General features: G+C 41.7%; 1 protein-coding gene across 1 annotated transcript in view; it reads right to left on the bottom strand.

Moving 5' to 3' along the window:
• The window catches only part of CCDC102B (coiled-coil domain containing 102B), a 100,397-nt gene extending 78,345 nt beyond the window's left edge, over positions 1 to 22,052 (bottom strand). The window contains exon 1 of the mRNA XM_016211996.2: positions 21,916 to 22,052. Coding sequence (XP_016067482.2) covers positions 21,916 to 21,986 — 71 coding nt within the window. The 5' untranslated portion in view covers positions 21,987 to 22,052. The remainder of the gene's footprint in view (positions 1 to 21,915) is intronic.
• Positions 22,053 to 23,890: the final 1,838 nt, after the last annotated feature.

The raw sequence follows: 23,890 nt of genomic DNA, 5'->3' as shown, positions 1-23,890 counted from the left end.
CTCATGTTTTATTTCAGATGACAATGAAAGTATTTGTCAGTGATTATAGCACAAGCCTTTGATGTATTTGGTCTCTTCTTCTGATTTTTGCATTGGGGGCAGGGCAAAAGGAAGCTCTAGGAGGTGATGGGTATGTTTATTACCTTGATTAGGGTGCTGGTTTCATGGGTGTATGCATGCATATGTCCAAACTCATCAAATTGTACACATTAAATATGGGCAGTATTCGGTATCAATTACATCTAGATAAAGCTATTAAAAATGTTCATACAATCAGGCTACCATGATTACTGCCAAGGATATTTGAATGCAGTACAGAACCAAATAAATACAATTTGATGGGCATATGATGTATAGATAATATTACTGAACATACTATTTCTCACTAAAGAGGAGCTTAATGTGTAAGAGGCTGGGCTCCAGGCTCTATTTGTTCAAGTTCTGACTCTGTCACTTCCTAAACAGATGACCTTAGACAAATTCATAAACTGTCTTTGACTCAGATCCTCACTTGTAAAAGGAGACAGAGATATCATACATCATGCTCAGTCCTTGTGGCCATTAAATGGAAGAGTGCCTGTGGATTGTCTGGCCAGGCTGTCTCTCAGGCAAGGGTACAGTTTTCCTCAGTGCTCTATAAGTCACTAATATGTCACCTTGGAATTGTAGTAATTAATATTTTCCGTTTCTTTCTCTCTTTTGAGAGAGAAACGGTGTACTTAAAAAAGAATAGAAATAGATAAATAAGATTTATTTAAAAGTTTTGAATTTAATTTAATAAAAGTACAATCTCAATTTTATATCATATTAATATTATTCACTGAAATATTTAGTACTACTATCTCCATCCAAGAGATGAGAAACTAGGACTTAGTGTCCTAATGTAAGCAGTCCAAGTCATACACTTACAAGGGGTCAACCCAGTTTGGAGATTAAGGAAGCTTGAATAAGGAACCATTGCCTCACCATATCAAAAAACCTACAGCTTCAAAATATTTATTTTTACTCCACTTACATCATCTTAGATTATTTCAGGAGTATATTTAGCAGACTTCCATTTTAGATATTTTTATATTCAAATATATCCCACTAAATCACACCACAATTAGTCAACTTATCCTGACACTGTGCATTTTTTCCAATTACAGTTAACATTCAATATTATTTTATACTAGTTTCAGGTGTACAGAATAGTGGTTAGGCAATAAGGTACTTTATAGAGTGGTCCCCACAATATTTCAAGTACCCACCTGGTCCCATACATAGTTATTACAATATTATTGACTATATTCCCTATGCCGTAATTTATATCTCTGTGACTATTCTGTAACTACCAATTTGTGCTTCTTAATCCCTTCACGTTTTTCACCCAGCCCCTAAGCGCCTCGCCTCAGCCAGCCCTCAGCCTGTTCTCTGCATCTATGAGTCTGTTTCTATTGTATTCATTTGTTTATTTTGATCTTTAGATTCCACATAGAAGTGAATTCATATGGTATTTGCCGTTCTCTGTCTGACTTATTTCACTTAGCACAGTATCCTCTAGGTCCGTCCATGTTGTCACAAGAGGCAAGATTCCATTCTTTCCTATGGCCGAGCTGACATTGTGGTTTAAGTGAATTCCGTCTCCTCATCATAGATTAAGGAAATGCTGGGGCTGGGCTTGTCCATTCTTCACCTCCTCTGTCATTGTTTCCCTGCCCCATGCTTCAGCCACCCTGTCGTGTGTGTTCCTCCTACCAACTCGGCCTGAACAATATTCTTGCGTGATCTGAGGGCATGCAGGAGCACGGTCCCTTCTCTCACACATCCCCTCCACCTTGGCTTCTCATGCTTTGGTTGGGGCTAGGGGACCTACGCCTGACTCTCCTCCATCCCTTAGAGGCCCTGCACCTCGGTGGAAAGTCTACCTTTGGCCTCCTCTGTGACAGGGAAGGAAACAGATATGGCTCCTGCCATCCTGGGACCTTGCTAATAACCAACAGCAATAAATCAAGTTAACAATCATGCATTTCCACCGTCTATAAAGGAAATAAACAGTATGTTGTGATTTAACACATACCACCATACTCAGTTAGAGAAGACCCCCTGACGCAACGTCCTGCATCATTTGAAGGGTGAAGCCAACCAGAAATAAAAGCATTTTTGGCAGAAGTTACACTCTCAAGGAAGAATAAAAGAGTCCGAAGGGATTTTTGCTTTATTGTTTATACTTATTGCTTTCCATTAACCTATAGGAAATGAATTCTAAGTGAAATTCTTTTTAGATTTTTTTTTGTCCAAAGCAGCTTAGGTCCTCTAATACATACACAATGATGTTAATAAAAGCCATAAGTATGGAGAAAATAGATTAACACTGGTTCAAAACATCATGCTAAGGAATAGTTGTTACTATAGATATGATTCCACAAACTCTGATAAGAAGAGAAAAAGAGGATCTATTTTTAATATTCAGGAAAGTGAAATACCATATATTTTAAATGTCAAGCAAGCACACAGGATTAGTTTAAAAATGTTTGCATTTGTATGGATCTAGAGCAGGAAAAAATAATGTATTTTTAAGAATGCTTTGCAAAAAAACACTAAATACTAAATGTGGAAAATGCAGTTGTAACAGTGACAAATGAAACAATGGCAGTGATTAATTAAAGGACAGGGAATGGTTATATGACATTGCGTTGACATAGTTCCCGTGTTGCCCATGGGTGAATATTACATTTAAAATGCGTACAATGTGGTGAGTTATACGAACAATTATAGTCTGTGTTTCCTGTGAACTGGAGATTTTAGAATCCTACAGAGACAGGAAGGACTTGCACAGAGACGACAGCTAATTAATATAAAATAAATTTGTACATATTGCCAATTATTTAACACTTAGATACGTATTTCCCCAAAGCATTGCGGCATAAGACAATCATTAATTAAACATTTGAAGACAAGCATATTTAGGTTTGCCAAGAGTCATTACTAAATTACAAGTTGCATCACCTGATCAAATATAGAAATTATCTTTATTTGAAAGAATTGGAATTCAGGTGATAAGCCCTGCCTGTTTCTGACTCTCCCTTGCTTCCTGTCTCTTTAATCTCTTACGTTTACCTAATATTGCCGAAGCCGTCGATCACTGCTCCAAATCAGTGTGGTGTCTTTTCTTTAGTCTAGGTTTTCAGCGAAACATTATTTGAGAAAAACATTTTTCATAGGCAATGACCAGTGATAAAAATCAACTCCATTCCTTTTAAAATGAACTGTTTCAGAATAATAGCTCCAAATCATATGTTGATGCTATTTCCACCCTCTCAGACAAGAGCAACGTTTCCATGCTTTTAAGAGGGAAAAAGCAGCTACCTTATAGGTCAGAGGTGCAAAGTGATCAGTCGTGCTTCTTTGGAATATGAATAAAAGAATAAAGAAAGGTTCCAAATTCACAATCCACCGTCCATTTTATAAAGTGCCATTATGTAATTAGTAATGAGCCTTGGAAAAATAATATTTCTCTCTCTGGCAGGCTGATCATCTCGAAGCTTTTGTAGTGTTTTGCTTGCCAAACACAAATTTAGATTCAGATACTCTAGAATTTCTTGGAGAATATAACATAATTTACTCTTGTGTGTAGTTCCTGGAGATGCAAATCAGGTGCAAGAAAATTCTATTTAAACATATTCCTCAAATGTCTTAATAGTGAACAACTATTAAGGCATAAGGATATTTTATCTAAGGTCTGTGTTCACAGCTTAAGTATATTTCTTCTAACAATATATACATTTCTTCTAACAATCTATGCTACTTATTACCTATTTGGAATCCTGACACTTGTTGAATTCCTCAGCATTTCTTAATATTTGTGTTTATTTCAGGGTTTCAGTGAACAAACTATCCCCATTTTCTTATGCAACCTAATCCAACTTAATAATGCCAAATAAATAAGCTAAAAGCATTCATTGAGACCTTAAGCTAAAACGAAATTAATGTTAGCTGTGGTGGAACTACAGGGTCCAGTTAAATCTTATTTTCATATGAAATGATCTTTCTACTATTTCCAGGTGGGTATCAGTCAAGAGTGCACTTTTTTTTTTTTTTTTTAAGAACACAGCAAAAAACCTGATCATGTCAAAGATCCTACCACTCTCCAAAGTTGGACAGGTGACCAGGAATCTGGAATTTATGTGGCTATCTCACTTTGTATAATTTCACAGAGATTAAGTAAGATGGAGGCCAATGTAACTTTGCCCATAGATAATAGCTAAAAGAAATTAAAATAAAATACAGAAGAGTACTAGGCAACTATTCAAAATAATAGTTATTGTTAGTGAGAGCAAATTGCCCTATGAAATAATCCCTGAGTTCCACTACAAACCAGGTGATGCTAAGAGAGAAGGCTTATGCTTTCATTTTTTTAGTTTGAAAGCTATTTATTTGTTAAAATTATAGATTTTCTTTAATATCAAATTCACTGACATTTTCCAACATTTACATTCAGTTCAGGGTTTCAGTGAACAAAGCCGCAGACCATCTCAATTTTCCTGTGCATTTCCTCAGCAAAATTCCTGTGCCATGTACCCCGTCCACACGTGCTCGTAAAGAATGCATGAGGCTAAGTCAGAAATTCTTCACAGCTCTGGTTACAATTTGCACTGAGCGAGAGAAAGTCCTTTTATGTCAGAAAGATTCAGTAATATTTCCTCACACCCATTCGATGGAATGCACTTGGCGGCTCTGTGTTAGCCCATTGGAACATTTTCACAGGCTCAGTAATGAAGTTTGGGGGATACAGCCCAAATGATTGTCATAGTTACTTTTGAAAAGTAGTCATAAAAATTTTTAACAAAAAAATTTATTCTTAAAGTCTGTTTTATTTTCCAATATTATGTTCTTTACATAATTGGCTACAATGGATCCACATCAAAAAGCTAAGAGCAGCAATGTTACCGTGCGTTCAGACTTTTGTGAGCTACACCCGTGCAGAACATTTCCACAGACGTTGCGTCAAGCACCCTCCTTACAAAAGCAAAGCAATACTCATATAAAGGCGTGTTTGATGCTGTTTGGTCAGCTTTATTTTTTATCTATGATCTGGAATTTATCAGTGTAGAGACTGATGACCATATTGGTGGCAGAGATTAAAATTCATCCTTTTGAATTATAAATCAGATAAAAGAAAAAATCTTTAAAAGGCCCAAATCACAAAATTATTGGTTCATTAAATGCTATAGAGCACGTCTAGAAATGATGCGACAAGATAGGTATTTTTGGACAAGGGAAAGACCAGATTTAAGAAACCTACACTCCCCCCCCTCTACACCCCCAAGTTCAAGAGGCAACTTGGCAGCCCTTGGATTTGCAGCTACTCTTTGTCAAGGGCTACCTACAGAGGGCCTAGTACCCCAAATATTTGCCATAGTAATATTCAGAAGTTTCAAAAATACCCCCCAAGAAGTTGTGTAAGATTGTCATCCTTGTCTTGATGGTCAGGTAAAGCAATATTTTAAATATAGAAGTTGGTATTTCTTCATTCAGGAAGTGTCTTCATCAGACACTTCCATGATAAAACACATTTAACTGGAGCTAAGGCGCCATAGACAATCCTGCAAATAACTAGCATGGTGAAGATGGCGTGCATTTCCTCTTGCTGCTATAGCAGATTTCCACAACTTAATGGCTAAAACAATGCAAATCTATTATCTTACACCCATGAAGTTCAGAAGGCTCCCTAAACTCGCAATGGGCCGAGACCAAGGTGTAGGCTTCTTCCCTGTTAACATCACATAAGTGCATACCCACCCATCCAACATCTCAGGTCACAAACCTGGTTTCTCTGATCACACCTAGTCAGCAAGTTCCACTACCTCACTCCTTCAAATTACTTCTGAGACCCATGAAAACTCTTCCCGTGTTCACTGCCCCTATCCTGTAGAAACAAACCACACCTCTCAACGTTGCTACTGTTCAAACACCTACTAATACCTCTCTCTCGTCTTGGTATGCAAGCCAAAGGATCTTTTTAAAATATTTAAATACAATTACATAGCATTAAAACTTATCAATGCCTCCCTATCACCATTAGAATAAAAAGTCTCAGTGTCCCATGGTGTGGCCCCAGCCTCCCTCCCTGACCTTGACTCCTGCCAGCCCCCCCTTCTTTACCTTTCTTTCTTGCTCCAGTCACGCTGGCCTTCCTCCTGTCCTCTGAAGAGGCTGTTCATTCCTGTCTTCCCAAGGCACCCCAAAATACATATAGCACACATGTATATTATGTGTGTGCATGCACAATGCACATGTACACATATACGCACAGTGCACTCATGTTCTTTTTAGCCTGGTTGTATATGATTTTAATATTATTATTTAGCAGACTGAGCTAGCTAAACATCAGTATGTATGTATAGGAATGTCCACAGTACCGGGAGAAGTAATCCTTCCATGTCCGGTCACTTTCCTCTTTGACCCATTTACACTACATTATACAGGAGCAAACAAAGACGTAAGGGAAAATCAGAGTTACTTTCAATGTATTTGGGATGTGCATGTCTATGTGTCACTATTGTTTCCAAGGCTCAAGTCACATGCTTACAGAGTATTTTTTAGATTCAAAAAATATAAAGTGTCTGCAAAGATTATCAAGTTCTCAATAAATGGTCATTTCATTGCAGACCATAAATTAATAATCACTAAGATACATTAAGATTATATTCTCACATCAAGCTGTGCATGTTTGCTAAGCACGGCTTGTGCTATGATAGAAAAGAGGGGGGCTGGAAATGAAAGACCAGGCATTTAGAAATTGTTTGGCAGATCCCGTGGAGTAAATGAAAATGTGCGGTTGAACTAGTTCATTGAACAGTTACTCTCATGAAATAGTAAATGGTAAGATGAAGAAATTTTACAGAATTACTAAGAATGCTTGTAAATTTCCAAAATAAAGTACAATTTAAGAATAAGAAAATTTATTGACTCTGAGTTAACATGATGCAGAATTATTTTTAATGTCCTTCAAGGCCACTGAGTAATCTCCAACTCCGTATTTATGGCATTAGTTTCAAAATAAGGAAACTTCTCGGTACTGTTCAGAACCTACACGTCATCGATGCGTGTTGAGTTCCACGCTGAGATTTTTGGATTGTGACTTAGTACCTCTCCGGAAGGTCCCCGAAAGAAGCCGCTCAAGAGAGTCCTTAGACATCAAATATGAAAAAGAAAAGGAAAAGCCAGTCTAACATATTAAATTATAAACATATGGATGGAATTTCCTTTAAATTACTCTTGAGCCTAAACCTTAAGGGTAAAGAATTTAACAAAACACATTTGCAGTTTCCTTAACACAAAACATTTGACAGGGAACCCAGCCACCCCAAGGACAAATGAGATTTCCCCTCTAACGCTGAGTCAGCGGGGCCTTCTTCCAGTCTACTTGGAAATATCTGTACCCGGCAATTAAAACGTCGATCTTTACAACATAACTGTAATAAATAATAATGAAGCTACATATGAGATAGTCGAGAGGCTTTTATTTGTTTTTAAATTCTGGAGCCCAAAACACCTGAGAAGCCAAGAGAAAACACAAAATAGGAACGGTTAATGTATTTGAAAACAGTAACTCTCCCGTATGTTGACCTTGCCTTTCTCACCTAGATCATAGCCGCCTTTTACAAATGGTTATGCTTTTGACTAGTAAGTACTTTATACCATATGTGTACCTAGAAGCAGGGGAGATGAAATATTATGCAGCAAAGTAGGGCATTTTTATGCTCAAGTCCATTCCTTCTCAATGATGAATTCTTTTTTTTTCTTTCTTTTTTTTGGTATCATCCTCAAAACTATCAGCTTACAAAAGGGACTGAAATTAGGGGATGAAAGAATGAGACTCCCATCCTAATGCAGCCAAGGGCTGTGACCCAGCTTTCCTGCGGAGAGGCCCCCGTGGCCGGGAACTGAGGGGCCCCCGCAGTCAGTACTTGTGAGAGGCTAAGTTCCTTGCAGGGAACTTGGAAGCACACGCGCCCCCGTGCAGCCTAAAGACCCTGCAGCCCTGGCTGAGACTTCAACCGCAGCGCTTGAGAGGCCGGGAGCCGGGGGACCCCTCTAAGCCACACCTGGCTCCTGCCCTACTGGGAGACAACTGCTGTTTTAAGCCATTGGAGTTTGGCGTTACAGAAAGACAAAGCATGGCTATCAGAAGCACTTTCTCAGTTCTCAGTTATCATTGTCATCCATCACGATTCAGCCTAACCTCACACAGAAGTAAGTATTTAAGAAATAAAATGTTGCCGTGGCTGGTGGTGTTCAGTGGTTAGAGCACCGGCCCAAGCACAGAAGGGTCAAAGGGCAAGGGCACAATTCGGGCCAAGGGCAAGTACCTGGGCTGATCCCAAGCTCCGGTTAGGGTGCGTACAGGAGGCAACTAATCGGCGTGCCTCTCATCTCTCTCTCATCTCAAACGATATGTAAAGCCCTTAGCAAGTCTTGTAAAAAGTAGTCAACTGTCCTGTTTGTCCCCTACACGCACACACACACGATCATGTGCTTGAAAACATACAGTTATCTTTCTTGCATTTATAAAAATGTTTAATTTAAATAACCAAAATATTCCCTAAGCATGCTTCAAAGTAATGAACATTGGCAACATGAAGATCATTGAACTTGAGGGGAAAAAACCCAACCATTTCCCCCACCTTCTTTCAACATTTTTCCATTTTCAAAAAAAATGGGACACATAAGAACAGAATGAAGATAATTACTTTGTTATTCAATTGCTAAAATTAAAATGGAAAATGTGGGAAAGCAAGTAAGTAATATTTTGGAAGAAGACTGAATTTAAATGTTGAGTTCCGCCTGTTCATTGTGCTTATGAAAGCCAGAACTACTTTTCCATTTCAAACAATCTTTGGCAGCACAAAAGATCTGACCTCAGAGTCCCAAGTCTCCCACCGAGTTCTGGTGCATAAAATCCAGAAAACAAACCCATATTCACATTTCTTTTCTGCTTTAAGATCATTTGTACCATTACAAGTCAAAAGAATTCTCAGACTAAGATAATCATGTCAATTAAGCGTTTCATAAAAGTGAAATAAAGAACAGGAAAACACATGTAATGTTTCACAATAGCAGACTGAACCTACCAGTGAAAGAAATTGAAAATAACAGATTATTTTTCTTAAGCAGCAAAGGAGTAAGTGTTCTGATTACCTTGGGACGTCTCTGGCTTGAATACAACTCTCGGCTTTTTCCCCTTGCGATGTAAAACAACAGAGCCGGCGAGCGCGTCTCCTTAATCATGCTGGAAGTTAATGTGAACGCAAAAACATTTTCTTTCCCATTTTGTTACACATTAGCGTCAGACAAACTGATTTTTTTCTCTATTTACTGCTGCTTTTAGCTGTTATTACTGATCTTAAAATAGCTAATAGCTCTTCCAAGAAAATCTCTGCAATTTCTTTTGTTACTCTAAAAAGTGAGAAGCCGACAGAAAGAGGGTAATAGTGAAAGGGACTTGATTTACCTTCTGGCCAGGTGTGAGGCCTTGGGGAAGTTAACTTTTCCCAGACTCGGGTTTAACAATGAACCCGGAGTGATAATGCCTACCTCATGAGTTAGCTTTGAGAATGCAATGCTAATATATATATATATATATGTAAAAATCCAGGCACCATTCAGACGCTCAATACATGGTAGCTATTATTTTATGATTCCTTTTACTATATAAAATTTCCTTTCTGTACATCATGAATTTGTGGTTGAAACTAAAATACACATTATAAAACCACTGTTCACACGTTTCTCATGACTAAGTACCAAGTCTTCAGTGAAGGTGGAAGATTTTATCCTGAGAATCAGCTCTTTGAACAACTCATTCTATTTTCTGTCCTTCCATCGGGCAATGAAATATCTGCTTGAATGAAATCGAGGGAAAAGGGGATTAATGAAATTTAGAAGGCAAAGCACTTAAAGATAAAATAAAGAACAAGATACAGGAATATAAGCCATCCGACTTTGAAGTTATCTGGAGCCCTGGGAAAATGAAATGAGAGCTTGAAGTAAGCAACTGAAGCCGATTTTCCATGGTCCCTGTCCAAAGAGGAGGCACACCTTGGGGACTGTGTCCCCAGAAGCGAGTCCCTCTGTTATTCTGCTCCAGTCTTGTCATCAACTCTCAGCTTGCATGTGCAGTAGATGAGGTTCCCCAGTATATGAGGTTCCCAGGCCAGATAAAAAGACACAGATCTTGTACCTATAAAAAGATGTTGGTGCAGAAAATAGTGTTTTACAACTTTCGGGAATTCTTTTTTTTTTTTTAGAGTGCAATGGACTTTGTTTTGGTGCAGAAACTATTTAAAACCACAGTGGAGCTCCTTGTGGGTGTGTGTGCGTGCGTGTGCGTGTGCGTGTGTAACGGGCTGGAGGGCGCAGCGCACTGAGAGACGATGGACCGACCCAGCGGCCCCGGCAGCGCGCTCCCCCCTGCCCCAGGCCCGCGCCCTGGTCCGTTGCTTTTCCCGGATCTGTGACGCGTCAGAGTCCTAATGTATCTGCTTCTACCGCCAGGCTGTGCGCTTCTGGGGGCACCCTGCGTGGTATTTGTCTTTGTCCCCGCGGGGACTAGAACGTGGCCGACACTCAGTTCAGGGACCTGCGAACGAAAGTTACCGCTCAACTGAAACAGCCGCCAGAGCGCCCCGCGTGCCGCTGGTTTATGTGTCCGTCGGGCCGCAACAAATTCACGTTATGAACGCCGGCTCCTCGGGCTTGTCGGGAATGAGACCTGTGTTTGTGCACGTGTGTGCGTTTGTGTGCTAATGCAGAGCGTGAATTTTGCTGCTGCGGGGAGATTGGGGGGCTCTTCACGTTTCTCGCCCTACAGGGGATTAGCTCTGGCCTCCCTGCGTTTCTCCTACTGTTCAAGTCAACACCATCCTTCCAGCTTGTGTCAGCAGAAACCCCCTGGCCCTCGCTAACCGTCTGCCACCATCCCCCACGTACAGCCGGTCACCAAGCCCTGCTCCGCTCACTGTCCCGGTGCCTACCCACCTCAGCCCCTCCGTCCAAGCGGGGCCAGCTCCCCTCGGGCTCCTGAATAGATTCCCAGCTGGCCTCCCTGCCCCTACTGTTTGCCTCGACAACTGGAGACCTACATTCTTACATTTTTGCTTTGACTTGGTCTTTGCTGAAACCCTGCTGATTGCTTTCGGGCCAGTTACCCTTCGGCCTACGCTCCAAGTCCTTCCTGCATCTCCCCGGTCCTCCCGCTGGCCTCCGCTCCTTCCCTGGCCTTTCGGCTTCTCCAGGTTTCCTCTGCTCGGGCACCTGAACACCTCACTTCTGAGATTTTAGTCCTGAATCACCAAAATGATTCAACTTGCTTTGGGTGACAGTGGTCCTACGTGGTAATTCTTCAGAAGAAACACTTATTCCACACAAAAAATATAGAAGTACCAGCTTGAACTAACATATGCATGTTTCATATTTTAAAAATAGAAAATTCTTGAATATTCATTAGTCAATTTCTTTTTTTCTCTTGATTTAGTCAAAACATCAACCTACTCAATTAATACTTAACATCTGAAAGACATAACTTATGTTCTGAAGATATTTAATGCGAACATATAGAGAGGCTATTCAAATTCATTATTATGTTCTTTAAAATATGTCTCTATTATTTAAACTGAACGACCGCATGAAAGCCGTTTTCCACTGCTTTATAACTTCCACAATCCAGTGACTGCAAAGAACCACAGTTTCCAATGATTATAAACCTCAAAGCACCTAAAAAGAAAATTTCTTCTCAAATAAATGCTTTGGTTAACATTTACATTTTTGCCACAAAATACAGTTTTTAAATTTAACACTCTTCCTAAAGTAGAACAAAAACCATTTGACACACTGATGCCATGTGCATTTTTAATATGTTTTTAAACAAAACTATTAAAACAGATTTTCCCATTAAAATACTACAACTTTCCAAATGAAAATATGAGAAGCTGATTTCCTTTCTGTAAACCCAGCCGTGACCTGCAGCTTTACAGTCTCCTTATTTTCAGTAGGAGAGGGTTTAACAAGAAAAGATTCAGCACTGATCACGGAATGATGAAAATCTAACACCGTGAGTGCAGTTACGCTTAGACCTCAGGGAGGCTGGGCCTCATCAGCGTGAGTAGGGGAATCGTACATTTATTATCAATACGGGTCCCTTAAAAGGCGCTGCCTTTGGTGACAGAATCATTTTCCCACTTAGGGGCACACGCTCGGTCAGCAACCCAACCGTCCAGCCTCCGTATCCCCCCCTCGGCCACTCGCGGCCCAGCTCGGCCTCTCCCCGCCTGTGACAGCGCCGTTGCTGTCCTTCGTGTTTCCTAAACCCTAAGGTCACGATCGCCTGTCATCCCCGCCATCCCGCCACGCTTCTGCCTGCCTGTCAACCACTCGCTCGCCCTGGCCCCCCCTTTCCAAACGCCCTGGCTCTCAACCTCCTGCCTGCCTAAAGCACCCCTTCTCCCCGAGTTTGCTTTGTAGCTACACAACAAGGACACTGTTTTCTCGAAAGTTTCCCTGGAAGCTCTACATGGCTTTATATTTAGTCTTCCTAATTAAGAAAATTCATCAAGCTCTAGCCGGTGTGTCTCAGTGGTTAGAGTGTCAGCCCACAGACTGAAGGGTCCCGGGTTCGATTCCGGCCAAGGGCATGTGCCTCTGTTGCAGGCTCCATCCCAGTGCTGGAGGCAACTAGCTAATCAGTGTGTCTGTCTCACATGGATGTTTCTCTCTCTCTTTCTCTCTCCCTTCCACTCTCTTGAAAAGCAATGGAAAAACTATCCTCAGGTGAGGAGTTAAAGAAAGGAAATTCATCTAAATAGAGTCTCTCTTTAAAAAATCACTAAATTTACAAATACCCAGAGAGTATCCTGCATTCAGGAAGCATTCAAAAGTAATACAGATTAAGACACACTATCAATAGAGATTTTGTTTTCTAGATGAAAGCAGATTGGGGGAAATTTTTCCTAATGACATTGTACAATTGCAAAGCAAGCTACTTTGGTTTTTTGCTGTTGTTGAATTTTCATTTTAATCACATAGAAGGCATCTGTGTGGTGCATAGCTGCCCCTGAACAGGGCCTCACCACCTGCTGAGCATGTTTACGCAGATGATTGTCCATTCATGAAAGTTCTCAGTGAGGTTTACAAATAACTTCCTTGGTTTAAAAACAAACAAAACAAAACAGAGATATAGATATAATCAAATCCATCTGAAAAACACTGCTCACTATCTCTTTCCAAATTTTTGGTCCTATTAGGTTTCTGCTTTTTTGTATTTTTTTAAACCAGCGTTCCCTGTACACAATGCGCCCCATTCAAAGATGAACACTCTCTTTGCAATCTCCCGTAGCTCTTAAATTGGCTGAAGAATTATTATACAAACCAAAATACACATAATCAAAAGCAAGTAGTGGTAAACATTCAGTGTTAAAAGATAAACAGACATATTAAAATATTTCAGAGTTTATTTGAGCAAAAATTGATTCAGATCTGGCAGTGGCAAACCAGAAGTGGGGAAGGGGACTCCACCCCCAGGGTCAAGAAAGACTTTCAGAGAGAAAAGGCAGAAGCAAAGCAGGGAGGTGACTGACCGGCTGTAGCTTAAAGCCTTGGTGGCTGTTTGGGGTTGGTGGTCCGTAGGTTTCCGATTTTGTAACCTTGAGCCATTTACGTGCTTAGCTTCGGGGTTGCTTACTTAGGCTGCTAGCATTAGAGCCGCCTCAGCCTAAGGGCCGCCTTGTTTAATTAATATAACAACAGTAATGTAAACACTTTTAAGGTACCATAGGTATTTCCCTTTGTCTTTACTTCTATTTTCATCCAATTTAGGGTTTTAAAATCATTGCAGCAAGTCATGTGAAACAAAGGCAAAAGCAAGACACACAAACCAGCAAATGCATGTAAAACCATGCATTTTGATCACCATTTTATTAAAAACATGCACATGCATATACGATCGGGTCTGCTAATTTCCTTATGTTGCTAAAGTCAAGAAAGGATAAGCATTCCTTGGCTTTTGAGCCTGGAATATACATTAACAAATATTTACTGAATTTCTACTGTGTGCCTGAAACACTTGCAGGGGTTGAAGGTGTGTCCGTGAATAGAGATTTATAGGCCTGTCCTCTTGGAGCTTATATACTGATGACAAGTGAAGTCCGACACAGGAACGCGAACGCATACTAATTTCTTCCTCTCCAAAGATCCACTTGTAGCAAATAATCGAAATGTCTTCACATTGTTAAATGGAAGGAAAATTTTGTTATAAAAGAACGAAGATGAATTATTTTGAACATGTTGGAAGCACTGGAAATAACAACTGCAAAACCTACAACACAAACAAACTAACCCAATGTTTGGAGTCAAATCACGTATTCCTGACTCATCTCCCAAATATAAATATTTACACGTGTTCAGCTCTTCAGGCTTTATGAGAAAGCCCTGGGCCGAGAGCGAAATGAACTTTAGAAAAGCTCTCAAAAATATTTTAAACAGGAAACGGGCTGCCTCCACCCAGCCATGGCAATGGGCTCAGAGCGCAACACTCAGGAGTTCACCGAAGTCGTTGGACTCCGAAAACGACTGCAGGTCGGACCGAGTCCTTGAATTACGTGCCTTTAAACATGCATTGCAGAAGACGTTGAGAAAATAAAATTATTAGTGAACATGGACCTACCCAAGTTTCATAATTATGGTGGGGTTTTTTCTTAAAGCAACATGATTAATTTACTTTGAAATCACAAGGCTGCCAACCTCAGAGTAGAAACAGCGTAACTTTCAAAAGTGTATTGTACCTCTACGACATCAATGAAAAAATATAAAAGAAATATGCAAATTTGATTTGTGCGTAATTAAAAGTATACTCATTTATAATACTGCATTCATTTAAAATACCATAAGGATATTAAATCAATTGTTTTCTCTTGCTAAGGAACATTTTAATATTCAGAAAAACAAATAAAATACTGTAGAAAAAGCAAAAGAGAAAAAATGGAATTGTTCAAAACTGAACATTCTTAGACTTTGTAATATTAGGAGAAACATTAATCTATACATACATGTCACCACAAATGATCAGAACAGCAGCTGATCGGGATTACGGTGATGCTTAGACAGAAGGATGGCTTCTTATCTCAGTCACTGGCATTAGATTTATAGCCATTATATTTCTATGGACTCTTCTAAGATTAAAATAATATCAATCCTATATTTCATTCTAATTATTTTAATCTGGATGCAAAATAAGACAAGTAATCAGTTCTCAGATATATTATTTGGAGAAAAGTACCTTCCCCAGAAAAACAATTACGGTGGTTGTGCAATACTTAAGCTACTTCATATAATAATAAGATCCAAAATCGTGATTTCACTGGGAAAATTTCCAAAGATCCAAAATCTTGATTTCACTGGGAAAATTTCATTTATAAGAAATAAGACATGAAATATTTAAAACTGTAAATGTTAGATTTGATTTGACCATCAGTTACTCTACAAAATTCTCTAGTGAGAATTTTGTCCTGTCGACACTTTGTCATCTTAGACAAAATGTTTAGTAATTTGTTTAAACGCAGTCTCCCAGCTTCTCCAATCATCTTTTTAAGTGTTGTTATTTCTAGGTGTTGTCCTTTGGCATTAGAGGAAAAAAACACTAAAAAGAAAAGCAATTTAACTAAAGCAGAGATCTTAACCCAATTGCTAATTGATGTGGAATCAGTTTTCATCTGTTTGTTTTTATTGTAAGCATGGGGTCGTATTTCCTTAGTAGAGGCAAGTAAAGGAATTGGATTAAAAATTTCAAACTAACAGGAAGTGAATAGATAGTGTTTATATTTCTCAAAAGAGCTGGCTTTCCAGTCCCTAAAAATAGAAAATGTAAGACACACAAGGAAAACTGCAGAGTTGAAGACCAGATTAAACTCACCACCCTCCCAGATTTGTATCTTTCATTTAATTTATTTTTTAAAAAATACTACGAAATGTGTGGATTCCTAGAATCGGGTTTCATCATTGCCTGTTTGACACCAATTAGGTTTTCTTACATTACATCAAGGAGAGAGCATGCTGGTTATCAGTGATTTCCACAGGTCATCATATTTTTCGTACTTCTCAGTAACAAGATAAAGTAAATATGTCAAGAGAACATCAGAATGGTGCAGTGAAACCCAGACCACTCTGGGTCAGAATCAGAAAACCTGGGGTAATCCTGTTCCTTGGGAAGTCACTCAGACACAAACCTTCATTTACTACAAGGAGATAAATCTAAGCCGTAAAGATGACCTATGGTGGCTCTGAGAATACTTGGTAATTATTTACGTCCCGGAGTATTGCTCCCTGTGCTGTACAATATGCTTGTCACCAGCCAGGTGGAGCTCTTGAGCTCTTGAAATGAGAGTAGCCTGAATTGAGATGCACCATATGTGAAAATTAGGGGCAGTAAGGAAAAGAAAAGTGAAAATAGCTCATTGATCATTTTATATTGATGATACTGGAATTATCATATCTTCAATAAACTGGGTTAAGTAAAATATATTATTAAAATTAATTTCACAAGTTTTTAAACTTTTCAATGTAACTTTAAATTGTGAATGTTGCTTGAATGATATTTCTATTGAACAGCTCTACTCTAGAGCATCCAAAAGCATTTACGTTGTCTCCTTCATAGAGATTTTTACAGAAATAGAAAACTAGGTTTTGAGTTTTTAAAAATATGCTCAGTGTGTTTGGGGCAATGATAGGCTCAGTCATCTGCTCGGCTTCTGAGAGGCCCCTGGCCCCGGGCCCCTCCTGCCCTGCTGCCGGCCTCTCAGTCTGCCCCCAGCCCTGCTCGGCTCACCTCCCCTCTTCCCGGGGGTGACACCTCTGAACCACCCAGGCCTTTGCCTCCAAAGCCGCCTGGGTGCTGATTTTTCCTCCAGTCTGAGATCTTCCTTTAGCCTGGACTCGTGTGTCCAGCTGCCAGCTTAATCACCGCGTCAGTATTTAATCGGCGCCTTAAATTTCAAAGGTGCAAAAACCAATCCTTGAGCACTGCCCGCCCCGTCTGAACTGCTCCTCTCGCTGCCTTCCCTGTCAGTTCAGTAAGTGGCTGTTCCATCTTTCCAGGCTCTCAGGTCGCGCCTAGAGGTCATCCTTGAGTCCTTCTTTCCCGCTGCCCATCAGTGTGGTGGGGGATTCTGTCGGGGGGGGGGGGGGGGGGCAGGGAGCATGTTCACAGTCTCAGCGGCTTCATCTCTAGTATCTACTTGGAACCGCCTTATCTTTTGCCTGGGTTATTGTACTTTAATGGGCCTCCCAGCTTCTACCTTTCTCTACTTCAGTGTGTTCTTTACAACATAGCCTGAGTAACCCTTGTAAAACTCAACTTATTATGCCACTTCCAGGATCAAAACGCTTAAATGACTTTCTATCAGATTCAGAATGAAAGAGAAAGTGATGACTGTCCTACGAGGGTCTCATGACCTGGACACGGGCTCCTTCTCCAAACCTTCCTCCAGGATCTAGGATCCCTAAACCTGGGGTTCACACAGTTGGGGTGTGGGAATCTCTTAAGTAAAAGATGATCCTGAAACTGCAGCTGGATTAGCTGCAGAGCAGACCTGCCTCTGCCTGGCTCGTTCCTTGCAGCTGCCGGCCTCTGGCCATTCCTTGAAGGGACAGCACTGTCCTCACTGGAGACCTTAGCGTGTATTCCCTGTGCCTCTAACTTTCTCCCCTAAGATTCCTCATGGCAGATTCCTTCCTTCCATCCAACTGACAGGGGGAGTCTCTGATTATAGCAGAGGGATGTCAGTCTCCATTCCCTCCTAGCCTACCTTTCTCCGAGCGCTTACCATTGCTCCATATGCACCGCTGTAGAATTGGTGGGATCTATCGCTTCACCAGCTAGAGGGTATGCCTGATGGAGGCAGGAACTTTCGTTTGTTCGTGTCTCTGTTCCCGTGGCTAGTCCAGTGGCTGAGACACAGCAGACGCTCACTGCTGAAGGAGCACCCCTGCAGGAGCCAGTGACCTAGAGCCATTCCCTTCTCCCATGGGGCAAGTGTGACAAGTTCTACTAAACGGGCCAGATTCTGTTAAAGAAGGTGACTTTTAAAAACTGGATGGTGATAAGCTTTTAAAATGACCCTAGCAAAAGTTTTCAGCGAGGTTAACTTCCATCTGAATCGTGATCAGGAGCCTCGCTCTTCCATGTACCTACATCAGGCGCGCGTGACCACACACACACACGGGGTGAACATCTCTAGCTACAAAAGACAAATATTTACACGTACTTGGCCACAAATGTTTTTGAAACACTGTGGGAAATGGATGCGGGTTAGAGAGCAAAGACCATGTGTACCCACTCCACAAGAGAACCCGGGGTTTCCCGAGGCTGAGAAGTTAGGATAGGAAGTTGGCCTCTGCATTGTTTATACTTCTGATAAACATCTAGCTTTCTGGAATGTGTCATTTTCATTAATTTATGAAATGCACACCCTACCCAATAATACACCTTAGAGCAAGGAGTGGACAAGAGTGCCCACCTGCAGTGAGGATGCTGATGTGAGATCTAGAAGCAGAGCTCTGCTGTCAGCTAGGGGCCGGCCCTGGCTTTCTGTAAGAAGCCTGCCTCTAAGGTAGTGTCCCTGCTCTAACTCCATTAATACTGAAATTTCTCCCATCTGTCTGCACTATTAGGTCAAATTTATTTTAGTCTCACATCAAAAATTTAGAAGACAGCCCTGGCCTGTGTGGCTCAGGTGGTTGGGCTTCATCCTGTGCAACTAAAGGTCGTCAGTTCCATTCCTGGTCAGGGCACCTGCCCAGGTTGCAGGCTCCATCCCCGTTAGGGGGCGTGCAAGAGGCAGCCAATTGGCCTTTGCTTCTTGCACCAATGTTTCTCTCTCTCCCTCCCTCCCCTTCCTCTCTTTCCAAAAATCAATTTAAAAAACAGTTTACAAGACAGCTTGTATTTTTTCCCATTGATTTTTTTTTTTTTTTTTTTTTTTTAGAGAGAGTGGAAAGGAGGAGAGAGAGAAACATCGATGTGAAACAGACACATCAATTGGTTGCCAGTAAGTTCTGTTCTTTTTACTGTGGAGATACCATACTAGACACTGTCTATTAGCAGCATAAACGTTATATATGCTCTTCACCCACTGGAATAAAAATTGAGATGATACTTTTCTTTGATAATCATGGAGTCTTTCCATAGTATTAAGAAGCTGCGGTCACTAAGCATTCAGGCATATCACACATCAAAAAGAAACAAAAGAAGCCAATGTGTTCCCAGTATAATTTCCAGTCCCCTCATGCAATTTATCTGTGAGTAACTAATACTCGATGAAAATCAGTGATGACATTTCTTCTGAGAAATCTCAAGATACCTTTTTTGAATACAATATTCATGAAAATAAAAGAGGAAAGCATAAGAACTGATTATGGGAGCAGCCAATTTAAATGCAAACACTGCTTATTTTCAGTATCAGTTTCTTGTTTCTTTTCCCAAAGGGGAGTGGACCACCTAAGAGAATTGTGATTAGCATGGATTTGCAGATGTTGGGGTTGATCTTTGGCCTGTGTTTTCGCCGCCTCCTCCCTGCACTTTCTTACCCTACGCCCATTCCAAACCCTCTCGCTTAGCTTCTGCCAGACTGACATTCCTAAGATACCAGTGCAGCGTAGCAGACATAGCTTTGGAGCCAGAAAGACATGGCTTGGAATCCTGGCTCCAGCACTTACTCTATCTGCAGCTTTAAATAAATCATCTCACATGTCTGAACCTCAGACTCCTTCATGTGTAAAATGAAGATAATATGTAAAACGAAGTTCATTTTACTACACAGCTTTCAAACTCGCAGATATGTATGTAAGTTATCCTGCATGTAGGAAACATCACTCTGTTGGCAGGATAGTGATGATGATGATGGTGGTGGTGATGGTAATGATGGTGTTGATGGTGATGATGGTGTTGATGGTGTTGATGGTGATGATGGTGATGATAGTGATGATGATGGTGTTAATTGTGATGATTGTGATAATGGTGATGGTGATGGTGATGATGATGGTGATGATGATGGTGATGATGGTGATGATGAAGGAAGAGGAGGAGGAGGAAGAGGGACAGGAGAAAAGGGAAACAAAGACTCTATGTCTTCAAAATTCCTCTGTGAATTTTAGATGCCCCACAACTTAGTCCACTCTATCTATTGGGCACGAGGTCTGCTACTCACAAAGCTGTATGTTTCCTGCTCCAATGGGGCAGATGGCCCACCCCTGCCCTGCTTCATATTAATTCACTCCTCAAACCCTTTGCTCCAACTACTTCTACCAAGCAAAAGAGTCTTTGTGCTATTCAGCAACTATCAGGTTCCACCGATTCCTCATGACTCAGCGCAGAAACTGGACTTTCCCTTCAAGGCTTCTCTAAAATCTTCCTACAGAGGGAACTTGGGAAGGTGTTGGCACTACGGGAGAACTCAACTGACCTTGTAATACCAGCATAAGAGACAGGGGCTTCTTCAACCAGAAGTGGCCTGAGATCGTTTTCAATTTTAAGGAGTTATTATTGTTACATTTGCAGCTCTAATAATTAGACGAAACCATCATAAATATCAGGGCTGCACCCACCGTGAGGCACCAAGGGGCTCTGTTCCAGTGATCAAGCAAAGACTGAACCCAGTGAAAACAAGGGTAGAATGGAAAAGGGAGACCATTATATGATCTGCTATTTCACGAGAAAACTATATTTTAAGGTTTTGAAAAAGAAAATAATTCACATAAAGCATTTTATAAATATCATTCTAATAGATGCATCGATTTTTAAATCAAATTTCAAAATCACAAAACATATACATATTGTATCACTAGCTTTTCAATATTTCTTTCTAATCAAATTCTTAGGTAAAAATATAGATAAAAGTCAGAATTCAAAAACATTTCATGTATACGTGAGGATATTTGACGATACAATGATTAATAGCAAAACATTCAATCAAAGTCAAAAAAATCCCCCATCCCACAAAAATATTAGCAAAAGTGTATTCCCATGATTTTAGAAAACAGAAAAACTGGTGTTGACATAAATGAGATTATCAAGAAACACCATGTGTATCTCAGTGCCATATGCTACTTGCACATGTTTCTAGTTATATTTTTAAATATATATTCCTTATATTTCTATGTAATAGACTTACCGAGTCAACATTCATTTCATAATTTATTTTTGCAGGAAACACGAACACTTCCCAGTGGCTCTGTAATTACTTTCTCTATAGTTAAGCGCACACTTCCTTTTTTATCATGTACAGGATTTCATTCTTTTCTGCTATGTCCCTATTTCCTCCACACACCCCCAGGCAACTTACATAAAGAAATCAGAATCGGTGCTAAGTCTGAAGTATACTTTTCTGCTAACAATGACTGGCGCTCAGCAGGAGGACCAGCAAAATGAAAATTACTCCAAATGCATGGAGCACAAAACAAGAAGGCTTACATAACAATTTTACTTTTATTTTTTTTACTCTCAGAATATAGGTTACGTCAAACACAGCAACTCGCCCCCCCTGGGAACTGCAAAACAAGGTTTTACATCAACATGTCCTAGTCCTGTCTGAACCTAGAGCTGAAACCCTTCCCTGAGTTTTGTTTGGTACACAGTTATTTTTTACAGACAGGAAACGTATGACAAGCTGTCAGGATAAATAACACCGACAGTGGGAAAGCGGGAGAGGGAGGCAAGAAGTCAAGTCCGTCTTAAGAAGAAACTCCTCTCTTCCCAGACCTGCAGTGGTTTTGTTCTGCATCTTACAAGCCACTGGCCTCCCCTTTGCTCTGAGAACAACACACGCTCTGCCCGGCAGGAAAATATAAGAATTGAACAGAAAACCACAAGGTTACTAAGCATCTTACCCTCTGGGCTCTCGGGGCTGCGTCAGCGGCTCAGCGTTACAGACACGTGTAAACAACAGAGTTTCCTGCATCGCTTTCTCATCTGTGTGGCTCCGGGGGCCTGGCCAACAGGATTATTTCCAGCCTCAAGGCCACTCCGCACTGACTGGAAGAAGATTCCCATTGGCTGTAAGGTTGTATCAGAAGCAAAGCCCCAGCGCCCTGTGCGACCGGCGGTGCCCGAGGGAGGCACTTGGGGTGCCCTAAAGCTGCTCAGCCCCGCCTGGCCTACGCCCTGCGGACCTGCACCCGAGCGCCAAGGGGGACAGCCCGGCCCCTCGCCGCAAGTCAGCTCAGCGTTTAATAGCAATAGTCATAGCTTGTAAAGCAATAGAAAGAATAAAATAAAATGACAAAAGAAGGTGTCTCTGTGCCAAGATTCCAGAAACAAAAGGGAATGTCATTGGCCCGATCTGACTTTTATTAGATTCCCCCTGCAAAAAAAGAAAACAAACATGTAATAGAATATTTGAGAATACAAATCATGATGTAGAAACTGTCTGTCAAAAGCTTTGGTTTCGGTCGTGCTGGCAGGACGGTCAGCGGCAGTCTCCGGGCCCTGGCAAGAGCTCCCTGGCCCCTTCCCCCGGGGAAAGAAGGCCGAGTGGCTTCCGGTGAGGTGACAGCTGTCAGGGAGCGTCCCGAGGGAGGGATGGGGAGCAGCAGAAAAGAAAGCTCCTCGGGGTGACACCGACAGCACAGGACGTCCAAAGACAAGGCGGGGGCCGAGGAAACAGGCACTGAGTTCCCTGTAAGCCAGGCGCGTGCAAGCAGCAGGCCGGGCAGGGGGCTAATGCCCCCCGTAGGGGCCTTCCCTGCCGCCCTATGTGGGGGCTGTTCTCAGGGCCTCCCTGCTCTCTGCTCAACACCGTCCTCCCTCCCTCCTTCCGTCCTGTAGAGAGGGGACTAGCCCGCCCTCGGAGGGCTCCTCTCCCCCCACCGCCCCGTCTTCTCAGGGAACAGGCTTAACCACCTTCGCTCCCCTCTCCCTGAGTCCCCCCTTCGTCGGGATCCCCCGTGATATTCTAAAGGCACGAGTTCCTGGGTACCTTGCACTTATGCCAATGAATTGCACTTTCCACTCAGTCATTTCCCTTGTGCCACTCTCCTCTCCTCCGAGGTCAAATGACTGAAGAGGTCTCTGCGGCCAAGAGCCCCACTTAATCTGCCCCCTGCTCCCCTTAACGCGCCAACGCGACCCTGGAAACGCACGCATGCTTCGTGTTTTTCTAAGTTTATGGGCTCCTCTCTCAGTCCTCACTCCACTTGTTCTCTGCTCAGCCTCTGACGCCGTTCACAACCCCGCTGACGTGAAGCCTCCCTCTCCTCCCTCAGCACACGCTTTTCTGGCCTGCCTCTTGGTCACTCAGGTCTCTGCCCCCTCGCCTTGGGGTGGTCTCTTCTCCCTCCAATCCCTCCGTGACATTGGCTATGGTCTCCTGTAAGTCTGCTATCTCTCTGGAAAATGTCACCCGTTCTCATGGTTTCAATTATCATCTGTCTCTTCAGAGGACTCCCCTTATCTGCGTTTGGATCCAGTCCTCTTCTGAGTCTCCAACACTTACTCGCACCAGCACGCTAGAAAATACCACACGCATGTCATCAACATATTTGAGGCTGAAATCACCAGCTCCCCGTGGACTCGCTGTGCTGTTTATCTCAGTGATGCCAACCGGTCTCATGGTTTACTGAAGAAAAACCCTGGAAGCCATCCTTGACTCCTTGTCCTGTCTCCATCCAATCCAGCATCGCTTCCTTTGCATTTTATTTTCATAACAGACCCAGTTCCCTCCCTCCCAACTGCCACTGTCCTGGTTCAGGCGACCATCGTAATATAGATCCCCGCAGTGTCCTCCTAAATTATCCACTTGTCCCCACACTAGCTTCTCCGCATCGTTAGCAAGGGTGACTGCAGTCTATCTCCAGTCCTCCTGCT

The sequence above is a fragment of the Miniopterus natalensis genome, chromosome 7 (genome assembly GCF_054644295.1).
Source record: "Miniopterus natalensis isolate mMinNat1 chromosome 7, mMinNat1.hap1, whole genome shotgun sequence".
NCBI lineage: Eukaryota > Metazoa > Chordata > Mammalia > Chiroptera > Miniopteridae > Miniopterus > Miniopterus natalensis.
The sequence above is the reverse complement of the archived record's forward strand: the minus strand, read 5'-3'. Positions and strand labels throughout refer to the sequence as shown.